This window comes from Neodiprion fabricii, chromosome 4 (assembly GCF_021155785.1).
Source record: "Neodiprion fabricii isolate iyNeoFabr1 chromosome 4, iyNeoFabr1.1, whole genome shotgun sequence".
In the NCBI taxonomy this organism is placed as follows: Eukaryota; Metazoa; Arthropoda; class Insecta; order Hymenoptera; family Diprionidae; genus Neodiprion; species Neodiprion fabricii.
Window position 1 is genome coordinate 22,821,132 of NC_060242.1, and position 16,391 is coordinate 22,837,522.

Below are 16,391 nucleotides of genomic sequence, written 5' to 3' on the forward strand. Positions count from 1 at the left end.
ACGAAGTGTAACTTCGTTTTTATACGAATTATGGGACAATGCATTCCATATCAGCTGCATCATATCAGCTGCATCGTCAATCACTTCAATCAATTCGTATATAATTAAACTTTATAAAAGCGGGTTGATTGGGTTATCAAACACCTGCAAACCAGGAAGTAAGAGAGACTTCCTGCCGCAAATGACCAACAAACGATTACTGGTAAAGGAAATTAAATACATTGCAATTTAGGGTGAGGTCCCACGTGCACACAGAACATGGATCACGGAAAGACGGACCGGTAAATGTTCCTCGAGAATGGTAAGTTTCCCGCCAGTTGTACTCCGTGTTGTGGATGTACCACATCCCGCGAAATTTTTCAGATCCGAGCGGAGTGTTTTAATCTATACGTAATCCCTGTCTTCATTAAGAAGACTAAAGAAAATGGAGAAGAAAAATACAAATTGATGCTTTTAAAAGACAATTTGTTTGCTCGCAACAAATTTAGACAAGCTCCCAAGACTAATGCCTAACTACAGTCATTTCATTTTTTTTTGGGGGGTGAGGGGGGTTTCCCAATTTTTACAGATAATCGGGGGACTATTGAAAGCTGGTCAAGCGCCGATAACACCAACAAACGATTCCCCACAAGCGGGACCCAAAATACAATCACGAGGGGCTGACGTCTTTTGAATTCCCTAGTCGAATTTGTTTCATTAATAATAACGGTCTTATATACAGGTCTGGAAACTCCTATGCTGGGAGCCACGATTATTCGTATTGCTTAGCGAGTGCAAATTTCGATTCTAGCGGCTTGATAAGATCGCAACGAACCTAATGGCGACTAGTGAACACAAAAATTGCTTCAATAAGCGACATACCCCCTCCAATCGAGTTTCCAGATCTGTATTTAAGACCGTGGACTAAATTATAGACCATCAAACACCAACCACCAAGTAGAACGATTAAAAAAAAAATCAACTCACTCGGGTATTAACCAGGGGATAGTAGTATACGGAACTGAGATCGAAGGCCGGTTGAATTACTCTCATATTACACTCGTCCTTCCCGATTACACCGTAGGAAAAGCTGGTCGTAGCAACTTTGCGATTAGTCTCTTCTCTCATAGTCCACTCTAGTCTACATTTTTCCCTGGTCGAAGTAACTGACTGATCGACGTCACCATCTCTTAGATTACACAACGTAACATTAGTATTACTTCGTGGATAACACAAAGATTCCTTAGAAAGCAATCGCAATACGTGTAATAATATAAAATAAACATGAGTATCAAATCAAAATCTTCTATTTACGAGCTTTGTTGTCGTAACCTCAAAATTTCGCGTCACGTTTGAAATAGAAGGAAAAATCTATACAAATTTGAAGAACCTCGATCAACGTATTCTTATCCGTAGAAAAAGGGAAACGGAAAAAGGCGGAGAACAACGCGACAAAATGACTAGTAAAATTCAGAAATTTGAAAATGATATTGACGAACTGAATTCTGATGAAAATGAGAGACCTGCTGGTGAAAGATGGGCTCCAGTCGGAGCTAACGATGGCGACGATGATTTTGGAGATGAATTGCGATACAAATATACCCATAGCATGGAAAGGTACGGCAATGACAGAAATGTTCCTGAATCTAATCACTATTTTCACAACTTCAGATTTTTTTTAATCATAATAATCATTAATTAATTTGCCTGATAAACAATTGTTGGTTTCTGCAGTGAGATAATATGTTCCAATATACCTAATAAATCCTCAACCAATTGATATACTCAGTTTCTGATATCTATATATTTTTGTAAATGCTATTCACATTACACAGTGAACCTACATGGAACCGTTTGCAAAATGTGTGCAACATGTATAACTTTAGCGTACTTCGCATGCAATTACTCTGCCATGTGAATATCCACAACAAATGGCTTATGGGATAAACTTATTTTATTACTGTTTCAACTTAATTTTTAATGTCAGATCTATGTATTCAGATGTTTTGCTTAAAAGTGAATATTTTCTTTGCTTCTACCTGAGAAACTTGTACATAGCAGGAAAGATATCTCTGAAACCTGGAAGACTTCGAGTTCCAAAAGAGACTTTTCAAGATTAGATTTAAGAGATGTATGCTTCTGCGAGGATTTATTTTTTCCAATGTTCTTCAGATAACAGCTAAAAAAAGTATTGCTTTCACACGAAACAACCTATTGTGTATCCAAATTTATTTCATGCAAAGGCCCCTCAGAGAGTTCTGTACAATGAACTTTATACTTATTTGTCACAATCAACAACCAATTTGAACATGGCAGCCACTGTGAATTTAGTGCACTGTTAGTACTGCAAACAACTATGACTCTTGGTGATTCGATTAGGCACACCAAATTCCAACACATTTTGTACTATAGCATGCTACGACACCTTTTCATAACATGAATCAGATGTAAAATACACAAATACATACGACGTATTCATTTATGAGTCCGAGACAGTGATTCAATTTTCTCTGTTCATAAAAGTGTATTTAGCATATGTGTTACTGTTTTGACATTAATTTTATGCCTAATATTGTTAATTTTCTAGAAATTTCCTGACTCTAGACACCACGATTTTTCAACCTTAGTTATAATTCCCAAACTGATTTATTGCATGTTCATGAGTATTTGAATCTGTATTGTAAACTACTTAATTACTTTTCCACAGCTTGTCATGTGATACAGAAAGACTCAAGATATTGGAAGAAGAACAAGAAATGCTCAACTCTTCTTTGATTGCATTAACAACACATTTTGCCCAGGTAAAAACCTTAATCTTAATATTCATTCATGAAATCGAACTGTAGCATTCATGATTTTGAAACCATTTTTTAGATATTCAATCGTTATATTACTTTGAACTGAAAATTTATACTTTTGTGACAATCCTATAAACTGCTTATTGATTGAAAATATTATCAGGAACTTCCACGAGAATTATTCCACATCACTTCCTGTGACCCCTCACAATTACACCTGAATGAAAATATTAGATATGTTTGATAGTGCGGCAATCCAGCCTGCAGCAAAAAGGATTTGTAAAAAAAATTACAGCATTGTTATCTCCGTTAAAACCATCACAGTTATTATTTAGATATGAAATTGCCTTTGTTATTTATGGGCTGGTAAAACTATATCATGCTGTTCGAATATCATTCAAATTTAGTTCTCAATTTCTTCTTCAATTTGCATGATCGACGTGACAATAGAACTTTTGGTGAACTGATAGATAGTATAGAGTTTAGTTTTACACTAAATTGCTATATACTGAATTGAAATTTTTATTTTTACATTATAATAGGTGTAAATACAATGAAAATGCTAGAACAACTAACTCGTTACTACCTAGCAATACACGACAAGTTCCATCGTGACTGCGGTCATGGTGTTCGCATATTTACAATATTTTGACCGAGCTCACCTTCCCCCTTATTCAGAAACCGTCTTAATGTTTTTTTGACAACTCTGAACTTCCGACCTATTGGTATCTCATAAGTACTACATTTTTCCTAAATCTAAGAACCGTATCTTTATTTATTATTTGTTATAATCTAATCGGTTACTTGTTTCCAGGTTCAGTTCAGGTTGAGGCAAATCGTCGATGCCCCAGCAGCACAGAAAGAGAGTCTACTCAAAGAACTGGAGGAGTTTGCATTTCGTGGAATACCAGATGTTCCAAGTAACTTGTGTGCAGAAAATCACATAGCTCCTTCTTCTGCGGTTATGTCATCTCACGATCAAAGCGTAAGCCGCACAAAATACTCTGATGAAGGTATATCTGATACGTCCTCGTCCTGCCGAACCATGGTAACATTGTACCAGTATTACCTTGCCTTCGGTTTCCTGTGCTGCTATATCTGATTATCGATGTCTTTTTATTTCTTGATATTATTTTTCAACGCTTATACCTTGGGGGATGAGTTTTGAAAATATTGAGTGCAGTTTTTAGGAACTGATGTATTTCAAAGAAATTTTTAGGCAAGCACCTTGCTAGTTTGTATTTTAATATTATTTACCAGAATATTCCAAAGATAATTCGGGACCTTATAGTATCTTGTCTTAAGTATCAGTCCCAAATTCTGTATACATCATGAGTTGAGGAACTAAAATTAAATGTGAATAGCGTTGGGTGTATGTTGTTACCTCAACTCAACACAGGTAGTTTTACATGTGTAGTACTTCATTGTACATAGCTACTAGTACCTGAATCATATATGAGTCTAGACTTTGCTGTCGAACACTCTAATTCTTCGAGGAACAGCCATTATTTCCAGTATTGATCAAAGATATGCCCCCAGATTACAAGAAAATGAATTTTGCACGTTCTCAGACTGCGGAAAAAATTCTGTTTACGTTTGACTGCAGAGTAAAGTTCACTTTGGAAGGCATGTACAACTGATTATAAAATGCAGCAGAGTTAAATAAATATTTTGGAAATGGTTTCCTATTACACAATTTTAAATCCATAATTAAATAGCCGAATCAACGAAAAGATCTATTATCATTTTCTGGATGCTTACAACATTGATAACATGACAATCTTGACATATAACAAAAATTGCTTTCGCCAGTTTCATCACAAAATCGAGTCCTGAGAACGTGCAGAATCAATTTTACTGTGATAACAAATACAACTAGGTTCATTTTTTATTTATGCTGCATTAAGATTTTATTGAACTGAATCTTGAAAATTATTGGCTGTGAGCAATGATGAAATGAGCTTTGATCAATTACCTTATTCAACTCATTTTTTCTTCTTATTTTGGCAAACTTGAGCATAAATAATATTTATTCAAATTTGCTTCATTATTGGTGCATTTGATCTCATTGTTGTTTGTATGATTTGTGTAAATATTTATTTATATTTTCCAGTCTTTGCTTTGTACTTGGTTTTTATATTATGCTTTAGTAACTAAATAAATATGTTCTAATTTTGTAAATTGTTGGCTGTACTTATTTAATTTTTGCACCCTTATTATGTGATGTCTAGATACCTCAAATGCCTCATACACTGTAAGTACTTTTTTGCGCCACTATATGTACACATAATGTTTTGTCATAAATTCCAATTCTATAGTTTGAGTTTAGTACCACTCGCCGTCAGTTCAAATCCACCTAAGTGAGGAATTTGTTAGTTTTCTAATCTCCCATAAATAATAGTAAGAGAAAAACAGATATGATTTTTTCGTCAGTTCGGTAGTAATGCTCACCAAAAGTATGAAATCGAATTCCACATAAAGTGAGCTTCTGGTAGCATAAAAGTGAAGAACCTAGAGATGAAAGTGCGAATCTTTTTCGATAGTAAGATAATAAGAGCAAACATTTGAGGTCTATCACATCCACATTATACAAGTAATACTTCCTATCGAAGCAATAGAAAACTCAGGCATCAAAGTAAACCGTGACATTCAAAAACATATCATATACATGCGCAGATTCACGAAGCTTCGGCCTGTTTTTGAAGCTCAAAATTTTGATTCTACTGAAATTTGTATATGCTGTAGTGTGTAAGGTATATCAATGTGGAAATTATAGTGGTGAGTTCATGATATTTAAAGATAAGCTTATTGAAATTACGTGTCAACTCTATAACAGTTAATTACCGACTGATTCTAATCAAACAAGTAGAGAGGCCTAATTGTAAGTCGCAAATACAATGTTACTAATTTCAATACATTAAACTCCTCCCTATCCACTCAGATACTACTTTTTTAGTTGACTCTGTCTCAATTGTCAACAACTACATTTTAACTTTAACCGACTAACATGTTTGATTTCTCTCTTCTCTCGCTTATTAACATTTAAATTAAGATTTCTCTCGGGTTCTATTTTCTGCTTAATGACTACCGCATCGTTATGTTTCCACTTACTATCTCAAATACAACTTTTTCGTTATTAGTCAATAAGCTTCCCAATGAGGTTTCTTTCTCTCCTTAACTCAATTACCGAAGGTCTTTTTTTTTTTTTTTGTACCACCTAAGTCTAGGAGGACGTCAAATCGACCCCATGCTTAAAAAGACTGGAAAACATCTTACTAAAAATCCGAAAAAATTAATGTGACATGCTTAAGCTTTTACTTTATGTTAAAATTTTGAAATACAAGATTTGCCAAATTAATTATATAAATAACATGGCGACAAGCGCCAGAAAAAGCGCACTGAAATTTGAGGAAAAGATGGAGAAATGAGAAGTAAATTTAATAAGGAAGCTTGGCTTGTAGAACAGAAGACAAGATAAAGGGAAAGTGGGGGACAGAGAGGGAAGAGTTCCTAAGGAAGAGAGGATGGTCGACAAGTGAACTCGAAAGAAGAAGGGACAAGGGGGGAAAAACTATAGAAGCATTATTACGCACAGATAGGGACAAACAGAATTAGGATTGAGAGGCGAGGACCAGGAGATCTAGATATTGGAAGGGGTATTAACAGATTAGACAGGACCGCCCGATGTACATGCTGGCAGAAGAGGAAAAATGTTCACAGTTTAAATCAAGAACACTCCTTTTCGAAAAACTGTTCTAAATTGACTCGATCATGATTCGAGCTGAATATACCTATATGATTTTGTTATCATAAGAGGGTCACAAAAAATCAATTTCGGATTTTTTGAGTGGCTACCCCTCCAACTTCAGAGTTTACAATTAGTTGATCAACTCGCTAAAAAGAGCTGAGTTGAGATTGGTCGAGATTCAAAGATTGCTTGCTTAATTTCTATGTATTCCCGTAAAACTTCACAAAAAAAAAAACATATTTTGATCTTTACGCTTGTAATAGAAAACCTTTTACATTATCCAAAAAAAAAAATGATTGCTGACGCACATAGGAAATAAAACTCATTCAAATAATGCAACGTCTTTGCAATAATAAATTTCGAGACAATTTAAAACTTTCGTTGACCTGATAGGCTAAAATGTAATTTTTATACCAGGTTTCACTTGCCGTAGAATTGTTGACCTGATGAACAATTCGTATCGGTGATCAAACATTTTTCAATTGAAATTACTTTTTACTTGTCTTTTGAATCTACGTGATGAATTCTCTGCCCAATTAAGAAATATCTGAATAGACAAACAGGGTTTTTTTCGTTACTACTCTGTTGTGAAGTATCCTTTACTTCTCACTTTACACATATTAATCTTTCATTGCAGATGAATAATATACAATGAAAATGATTTAGGTATCGATAGAATATCGAATAAGATTGAGATAATTTATGAATTGTTATACGACTTTTTGATCGCAAATATCTTAATCTGTTTTTGTCGGAATTTAATAGGCAATCAGTTCAATAAGCGACAGTGAAGTTGAAACTAAAATGGCACTGCAACGGACAAAACAACGCGAGTTGATAGTTCAGCTTAAGTCGCAGCTGGAAGATCTAGAAAAGTACGCTTATGAAACTGGAGGTGCGGGTCCACCTCAGAGTGTTATATTGGAACGTCAAAATTTAATCATCAGTAAGTATGACCATCGCTTGTATGAATTGATAATCATATGTTCTGCTTAAAATGCGAAAGATTATTGTGAATCACTTTTGCGTTGTTCGTGCGTATGTATGTCTCACCAGACGTAGCAAAGAATGATTTTAGAAAAATTCGGTCACTCTTGAAACCCGGTCATCATCAATTTTAGTGAACTGTTTTTTTAAAGTTCTGTCCATCAATAGAATCACAACGTTAAAATATCCTAGCTTGCAGTGCTCACGCAGAATTAATCTGAAAATGCTGTGTTTCTTCTCAAACACCATTTTGCAGTCTAAGATGCCAAAATTCGATTTTGACGATCGATTTTTTTCAATACAGATGTTTTTTCAAATTTTGTATATACAAATGTAAGATTACATCTTCCGGAACAATTCACCTCTTTGTAATAATAAATTAGTTACAATTTTCACTGTTTGCAATTCCAGATCACCTTAAAGAAAAGTTGAACTTTGACATTGACGATCTATGCAAGCTACCACTAGAAGATTTACGGTGGCAAGTTGATTGCGCAATTAGTCAAGTAAGTATACACAGAAGCCTGCTGCAAGTGAGTTGTCTGAATGAGATTCTCTAAACTTGGACTTATCCTTTGTCGATTACAGATCGTTAGCCCATTGAAAATGAAGGAACAGCTTGTGACACAACTTAAAACTCAGATCACAGATCTGGAACGTTTTATTAATTATTTACAAGGTGAAGTAAGCCCTGAGAGCTTAGCCTGCACGTGTGCATGCCCCGTACACACAAACGGAACAGCATCATCGTCATATGGGCGAAAATCATTCAAGAACAGATCGGAAGACGAGGAAATACAGTCTAAGACTCTATTTACGATAAGAAGAGCTGCGGCTTTACTTCACATGTTCGCTTTGTCACAGTTGGGCTGTAGCAGTGATCAGGCTAGAAAAAATATGAAAAAAAATGCTGCGCGAAATTGGAGGGACTTGAGAACACGATTGGACGTTGCCGTAGAGCATGTTCTAGCACAGATAGCAGAAGCAAAAAATGACACAGCTGAGGACAATGATTATACTTCGGATTCGGACTCACCGACAACCCAATCCAACGCAAAAATAACATTCGCAGTTCGAAAGCATCTCACTGTAAGCATACGAGATCTGCTGCAACACGGGCTAACATTAGATAACCAAGCATCAAGTGTTGTACCATTCGTCGGCTGTTTTCCTCAACGACACAATTCTTCAACAAATTCTATGCATATATGGGAATTGATTTTGAGGTATTACGACATCAAGAATGGTCACACGTATAATTCCAGTCCTGCTCAAAAACTTTCACAGAGTTTTAACCTGGATCTATCAGGCAGAAGTACAATTTCTTCAAAACAAGTGAGTAGATCAATAAGTGATTCATAACGAAGTGCTCGATGTAATCATCACATTTCTGTATTTCTGATTGGGTTTCAGAGTCTGTTAACCACTATTGGAAATATTGTTGCATCGCATACGCCATATAAAAGAAGTTACGATTCTCACTTCAAAGCTTTCGTTTGCGCAGCATTGAAGTAAGTCTTTTTCAATTCATCAATGTGAACTTTTCCATGCTAACCATACAACATTTTCTATTATTGTCTCCGATTCTGTATATTAATTTTGTTACATTAAAAAGGTTCTAGACCATTAGAAAACTCAATCGACCGATATATGCTCAATTTGCCCCAAGAAGTTCCAGTGCGTTACTTCATGAATCAAAATCGAGATTGATCCTTTGCTCAATGGCAAAAAAGCAATACAAAGAATCTTAAAATTTTTTAACTTTTCTCTGAACCAAAACCCCCTGAATCTTTCTAGTTTCTAGAATGGTTGACAATCTTAAAATTTTAACGTGATATACCTGATTAGCTTAATGTGGGATCTCATTTGATCGATAAAAAACTGTACTTGCTTTTTTTTACAGTCTAAACAAATTAGTTGTCTGGCTAAAGTTGATACTGCAGTCACAGTACCTATTGGAGAACTATTACACTTCATGGAGCTACGTAGTAAAAACTGGTAAGTTGCTTCAATTCCCTTTGAATTTAACCTTGGATCGAACCAGTAAAGTCAATAAAAAACTTTTAGGTTTTCTAAGTGAAGCATATAACTGCAATACGGATTTTGGAACATTATAATTTTCCAACAGTCGGATGTTTTACATTTTTTATATCCAAAAAAATAATCGTTGCAATGATTTTATGGCACACACTCGTGCCACACGTAATTTCTCAGTAGAAATTCGTGTAAATCAGACGATTATAACTCGATTTACGTTGCTTAAAACTTTGGTGAAGAAACCAAAAGTTTTGGTCGTTTTCTTTTTCTTACGGGTGGAAACATCAGTCGTTAAGTGTTTTGATTTGACCGCAGAATTTCTAGCTTCAATTATACGACGAGGGTCGCGAATCGGAAGTTGTCGAGCACGTCTGGAGTCTACTATTGCTGGCAAAAGGCAGAACTTTACGCTGCAACATTGTCTTCGATAGCACGTCAGGTTTTCAATTCATTAGTGTATTGTGCATTGACCTTGGCAAGTAGATGTCAAATATCACAATCAAATAGTCAGTCAGGTAGATCAGTGTGCGGTAAAAGTCATCGGTAAGTTTGTAATCGTGAGTGGACGAAAGATGGAAAATGATTTTCCGAAGAATAGGTTGACAAAACACACATTGAGAAAGGGACGTTAAATAATAATTCGAAGAGATTGTCAGGAAAATACGGTGTTCTGAATTAATAAAACGTGCATGTTAATTAGTCGGTCTGAAAATGAAAACAATCAAGTCTATGTAAGCAAACTTGATGCCATTCTATTTACCTCAACCTTTCCCGCTGATAAGCCGCCAAATTTTTGCAACCCTGGCCCTTTTTCTTACTTTTCCGTAACACTTTCCTTATCTTAGTCATAGCGAATGACTGATGAACACGTATCAAGGAGTTTTAGATACTTTACGAATATTTATTCACGAAGAACACACCGAATAACTTAAGAGCTAGCAAGCAATCGCTTTTCGCGGCGAAAATCCGCTGTTTCATGCTTCAGCTCGTGCAAGTTTTCTCGCAACTCTTGAGTCGATTTTATTGCTCTTAGTCCTAAATCAAAGGTGAAGGGTCTATCTGTGTCGTGTATTTCGTAGAATTGTGAAAAAAAAATTCATTCTTGTTTTATTACGACGGGAACTTTGCTCACTTTCAGTTCTGTTTTTTACGACTCTGAAAAAAAAAATTGAAATTCGGAAAAATACACGACACAGATTGCTCCTTTGCCTTCAAAAAGCTTCTAATGGAAGTTCGATATCTTTATAAATGACGGAGAAAACTTGCATCGCGTGAACGTCTGCAAGCAGCAGTTCCGCCGGGAGTAGGCAACGTCCTTAATAACTAAGCATTCAATTAAGGGTGAAGTCACTTTACCTGTGTTCCTTGCACAATCAAATATTCCAAATGGCCTTTGTATTCCAATAACAACAGCGTCAATCGGTAGTCTCACACACTTTCTTTTCTCTTGTTTCACTGAAATCTAACTGGCGTGACAACCGTCGCGAGAATCCACTCGAGACGGTTCAACTCGCGATACCGTTTTTGGTCCCACTGCGGATGCACGAACTGTAATTTTCGCACCAGTTTCCCGGCGTGTCAACCATCCCGGCGTAAAGCCGTATTTCGCACAGGCTGGCTCTCGTTTCACACAAGTTACTGTCTTTCCGCGAGTTATCCCAATCAAAATACCACATTACATGCGTATTTACGCATAGACGCATCATTATCCTACAGCACTTACACCTTGCTAGCGCGACGTTCGGAGCAATACTGACTATATACTGTCAGCTCTTTCAGTTAGCCGAACGTGGCGTTGAATACATAGGTGATGTCGTGTTTACACTTAGCTCTCACATAATTTCTCTACTATATATAACTTTCATTCATCTTACTCTCGCCGGTAACAACCTTAATAGTAAACGAATCGCGTAACCGAACATGATTACTTTATTTTATTTAACTGACACACTAAGAAATAAAAGGCTAACCGGAATAATCGAATAAAATAAAATTAAATGTATGAATATCGTCAACAATTTCCCAGTGTGATCTTGCTATTAGTAGTAAATGTAGTTTTACTTCACTCATAATGGAACAGTATGTCCAGAATCAACACAAACACCCTGCATACAGATGTGTTCAAGAATTGTGAAATTCCACTACTTAAGGTATTCTAATTCTTGTTTGCTTCATGTGTCCTAGGTTTTCAGGATGGCTTTCATTCTTTGGATCGTCTTACTAATTTTAAATTCGATCTACCCGTTGACCTGGCTGTACGACAATTCCAGAATATCAAAGATGCATTTTAAAGCGATCCGTAAAGCGTTAATATTTCTACAAATTTCATCGACATTTAGTAATTATTCAAAATATTCATTCCTCACCGACTTAATCATATCTGCGTCACAGTTTTTCATAGATCAAGTATCGCAGACTGACAGGACGAGTAAGTAATTTTTTAAGAATTTACGGGTATTGTCAAGTTGAAAAGCGCCGGATCTTCTGGATGGTAAAAAAGGCAAGGATCAAAGCTTGCCGTTAGATTCGTGGTCCAGCAGCACAGCGCTATGTCCCCCATGCCGCTGAAACTGGCAGAGGAGAATTAGCGAATCGACCCTGCCTTCATTTTTACCATTCAACTTGCCAATAGCTAGTTTCATTTCGTTCACCCCCTACAGTTTCACGCTAATGCCGAATATAGATTTGTATTCATTAGGGTAGATTTTATGAAGCAAATGTGGGCTACATTCGACCATTTTCGCGAGGATATTAGAACAAATTTTACAAACATTAATTTCGGACTAAGACCAAGAAATTCACATTATCTTGGAATTGAGCAAATAAGAAGGTAAATGTGAAGCTTTTACGTGGTCTAACGTTGCAGCAATCACGCAACATTCAATATTGTTATAATAATATTAATAATAACGAAATATTATTGTTACATTAAATGAGATCTGAACGTTTTTCGTTATTATTATTTATGTTTATCTAATAGCAAGTAACTCTTTTCATTCGTAAATATTGTTCAGACTTTCTTCAACAAAATTTTTTTTACGCATCGTATAAACTGAATTCATATCAACTACCACGGTATCAATTCCTAAACATAGCTTAGAAAGAGAAGGAGGCACAATTTTGTAGTTGTCCTCATTTTCAATTACATGCAATCACTTGGTAATATTTTTTCTACAATGTAGCTTCGTGACAAAAATAATTACTCTGCTGATAAAAATATACGAAGATTGAAACATTTTGTTTAAAATGAATACATAGTATTACCTAAAGTACTAAGCAACACAGCGTATGCTGAGTCACCTTACTCTGCTATTGTTGTTACGGTTTCAAATGAGTTTTTGAACCTTGGAGAAGTTTGCGTGAGAATTTTTTAAAAAAGTACATAAACTTGCTGCATTACTTTGTTGGCAGAGTAAGACGCTCGGCAATTCTATAATTCATACATCATAGTTAATATTTTATTCATTCATAGATTTGTAATGGTATCGAGTGTTTTGATTCATTTGTTAGTTAGGAGAAATTCTAAAATATCTGAATGGTTGATAAAAGAAAACGTGTAACACTAACATGTGACGGCACGTAAACTAGTTGCGGCTAAGTCATGTCACGGTGTGAAACATTTACTTCTACGACGACGTTACGATATATGTTGATTGGGTTTAAGTAATAAAAGTATCACTTGTATTATATTCTCCTCTGACAAATTGAAATGTGTAAAACTGAGCTAGTAAAAAATGTTAGCTATAGTTGTGTCATAATGAAAATATTTTCTGTTTATGAATGAAATACTTTAGAGAATTACAGGTTCCTTTGCTGAAAAGAAGTGAAATATATTTATGGAATGACTTCATTGTTACGTTGTTATATCCCAATTCCAAATAACCTTGAGATAACAATAAAGTTTGATAAAAATATTGGCGTTTAGTGTTTTCTTAATTACTGGCGTTCACAGCAGAAGAACAGCAGCTTTGAGACATACTTCACTGAAATATATGTGAGTATGTAAAAATGTGGGCGACATGACAGAGAATACAACAGTTTTCCGTAGAGCCGAGCCCGTTGGGATGTCACGACAATTTACTCAGTGCTGACCGTTTCTCCGTTTACCGCGAAAAAAAAGATGTCGAAAATAGGAAATTGATTTTTATTTCATACAAAACTTGTACACAGCAATAATCCGTTGTGTCATTAATGCAATAGCACGCAACATTTTTACATATTAAGAGATAATGGTATATATAAAATTCAGTATAGAGACTACATTCATAATAATATATAGACTTACATAACCGTTAATATTAATACATTGTAATACAACATCCAGAATTATTGGCTCGTTGGTCGCTGGCAAAAAGTGCAATAATGCATCGCCACTAACATTACTTAACTGCAACGTATTGAGTACAATAAGAATTTGAAAACCACAAGTATTACACGGTCAATTATTTATTGTTCGTATAAATTGTTGCAAATTATCGATTAGTACTTCAAATTACCGATCTCCAAGCGTAGCTCAGCCCATTTTTGATACCTTAACTACCAATTTCATATGTACAGTACATCTTAAACATCAATATACTTGTCAGATTTCAACCGTAGTATCAAAGTGTAACATTATTTCGGATATATCATTCAATGTAAGGTATAGTTGAGCATTTGTTTAGTTTTCAGTACAAGAAGCGTAAAAAATATAAGTAATATTGTACTTGGTTGGACAGTCTGTTGTAGCAATATAATCGAGTACGGTATCGAGGAGTGCACGGTATTGAGAATTATGGATCGAATTTAGGTACGGATTTCGTATTCGGTTAACCGGAGTACCGATATTTTCATAAATCCCGAAGCATCGAAATTTCGGTGCATTATCCCATAAGCAAAGTTTCGATAAATACCAAGAATCAAAAATTTCGGTGAATTCTGAAAGATCTATATTTCTGTAGGCTAGCTCGAATCGACTAATATTGTTGGGAAAGACTGAGAAAAATCTGTATTAAACTGTACTAAATACTGACAATATAAATACTCACGAACGAAACAAACAGAGTGTGTTATGAGTTGAAAATGGAACGGCTGGAGTATTAAATAAATCAAATTTATGCAAAAAAAAAAAAAACTATTAATTATCTTCGTTGTCGCAAAGAACCTGAACTATTAACACAAATATTTTGCTGGCAGCCTTAACGTATATCATATATTTTCTCACCTTCATAACTTACGTCTTATAATTTTACGTTTTGCAAACTTATGTCTCGTAGAGTTTATACCGTCCAGTATGTACGAGGGTTTGATTTTGAGTTTCGGTATTTGGTATTCGTATCCAGCGAATATATACATATATATATATTTACAATAATACATTATCAACTGTCTACCGAATCTCAATATTCCGTATATACCGGTTTTTCTGTATTGCGGGATTTACCGAACCTTCAATATGTCGGTATCCATCGATTTTACGATATTATGGCATATACCGGAATCTCGATACTTCGGTATCGCCGTTGATAACCGGTTCCCATACCGATACATTTCTAGGAAAGAGATACAGAAATACCGCGCACCCCCCAGTATCAAGTAGTTCTGTTTTCCAAGCGACCTTTTCGAAAGAACTCCAAAGGCTTACGAGTGTTGAATAAATGTTTAAAGACATATTTCGTTTCATGAAATATTTCTTCACAGAACGCACCGGTTTTCAAACTTTAACGTATTTGAGAATCTCTTGATATTTTGTGTTCAGATTTGAAACTAACAAAATATGAGGTTGTATCACATTACCGAATAACTTCATGAAATTTAGTTTTAGTTTCTGTCATTTATAACATTTATCTGTTCCCAAGTTTTACGAACATCTAAAGAAATTTCAACATTTTGGTTATTTCAAAATTCTGACATTGCTATGATTTACCCGTAATTGTAAAATATTACATAACACATGTATGTTGTTTCAAATTTGTGAAAAACTTGTGAGTTTCTAACGTGTTTATTATTAAATTACTCTATTGTCCATAAACCGCAGAGAATTCGGTTAAAGAAACGCTTTCGAACACAACAAAACGCTATACCTAATCAGTTTTTTTTTTTTTGATTCAAAGTCAAACGTAATCGTGCAATAATTTGTGCATCAGATTAATCTGATTGATTACAAATATGATTTTTTGAGGTCTGATTGTGAGCTACTGATTGGAGAAATATCCCGTATAAGTATATTAACTTTTACATGGATACGTGTGCATAATATATGTTTGGGCAAACGTGGTTGTTACGGAATGTAAATGTTACAAGCCACATCCATATGTTTTGTGATGTATTGACGTCAGTTTATTTTGCTTTATGTAGGATCACTAGTGTGGATTGTGAGGTGTGAGTTATAACTTAAAAACGCACGACGCCAATTTTTTTTCTCCAAGGCAATTAATTCGACTTAATAGAAAAAGCGACTTTTTGTTGTACTTTTCGGATGAATCAAGGAATCCGCGTGAAAGATGAGAAGTAAGAATGGACCAACTTTGGCAGAAAAATTATCTTATTTTCAATTTTTTAAGAATATGAGTTTTGGATTTGTTGAAAATATTGAAATATTTTCTATCAGAAAGTTTATTCAATTTGCAAAGTTTTTATACTCGATTTTTCATTGTACGATGAGCGCATGTAGTTCCTGCGATATAACGGTTGAGAAGAAAGTGAAAAATTTTGAACACATTATAATCCATAAGAAATCACAGTCTTTTAGCACAGTACATAAACGTTCCTGAAGGGAAAAATATCATAGGTGATGAGGTCTGAAGATAGGGTGGATTAACGTGGACAGCCCCACATGTGATGCTATTTTGTTGCTCGTATAA

At 35.1% G+C, this 16,391-nt stretch overlaps 1 protein-coding gene across 2 annotated transcripts; it reads left to right on the forward strand.

Moving 5' to 3' along the window:
• Positions 1 to 1,014: 1,014 nt before the first annotated feature.
• Positions 1,015 to 13,463, forward strand: LOC124180561 (RUN domain-containing protein 1). Of its 2 annotated transcripts, XM_046566222.1 has the most exons (9): positions 1,016 to 1,596; positions 2,687 to 2,780; positions 3,592 to 3,762; positions 7,291 to 7,471; positions 7,924 to 8,018; positions 8,101 to 8,847; positions 8,926 to 9,023; positions 9,416 to 9,510; positions 11,734 to 13,463. In XM_046566222.1, exons 1-9 carry the CDS (start codon positions 1,436 to 1,438, stop codon positions 11,838 to 11,840), a joined length of 1,749 nt encoding a protein of 582 aa, XP_046422178.1. In that variant the 5' UTR covers positions 1,016 to 1,435; the 3' UTR covers positions 11,841 to 13,463. The 2 variants fall into 2 exon arrangements, with proteins under 2 accessions (XP_046422180.1, XP_046422178.1); XM_046566224.1 differs by lacking the exon at positions 8,926 to 9,023 and having other exon boundaries at positions 1,015 to 1,596.
• The last annotated feature ends 2,928 nt before the right edge of the window (positions 13,464 to 16,391 follow it).

Bases quoted from the DNA above. Each gene is read 5' to 3' on its own strand.
- LOC124180561 (XM_046566222.1), top strand. From the start codon at position 1,436: ATGACTAGTAAAATTCAGAAATTTGAAAATGATATTGACGAACTGAAT. The intron at 2,781-3,591 runs GTAAAAACCTTA...ACTTGTTTCCAG, and splicing joins TAACAACACATTTTGCCCAG to GTTCAGTTCAGGTTGAGGCA. The intron at 7,472-7,923 runs GTAAGTATGACC...TTGCAATTCCAG, and splicing joins ACGTCAAAATTTAATCATCA to ATCACCTTAAAGAAAAGTTG.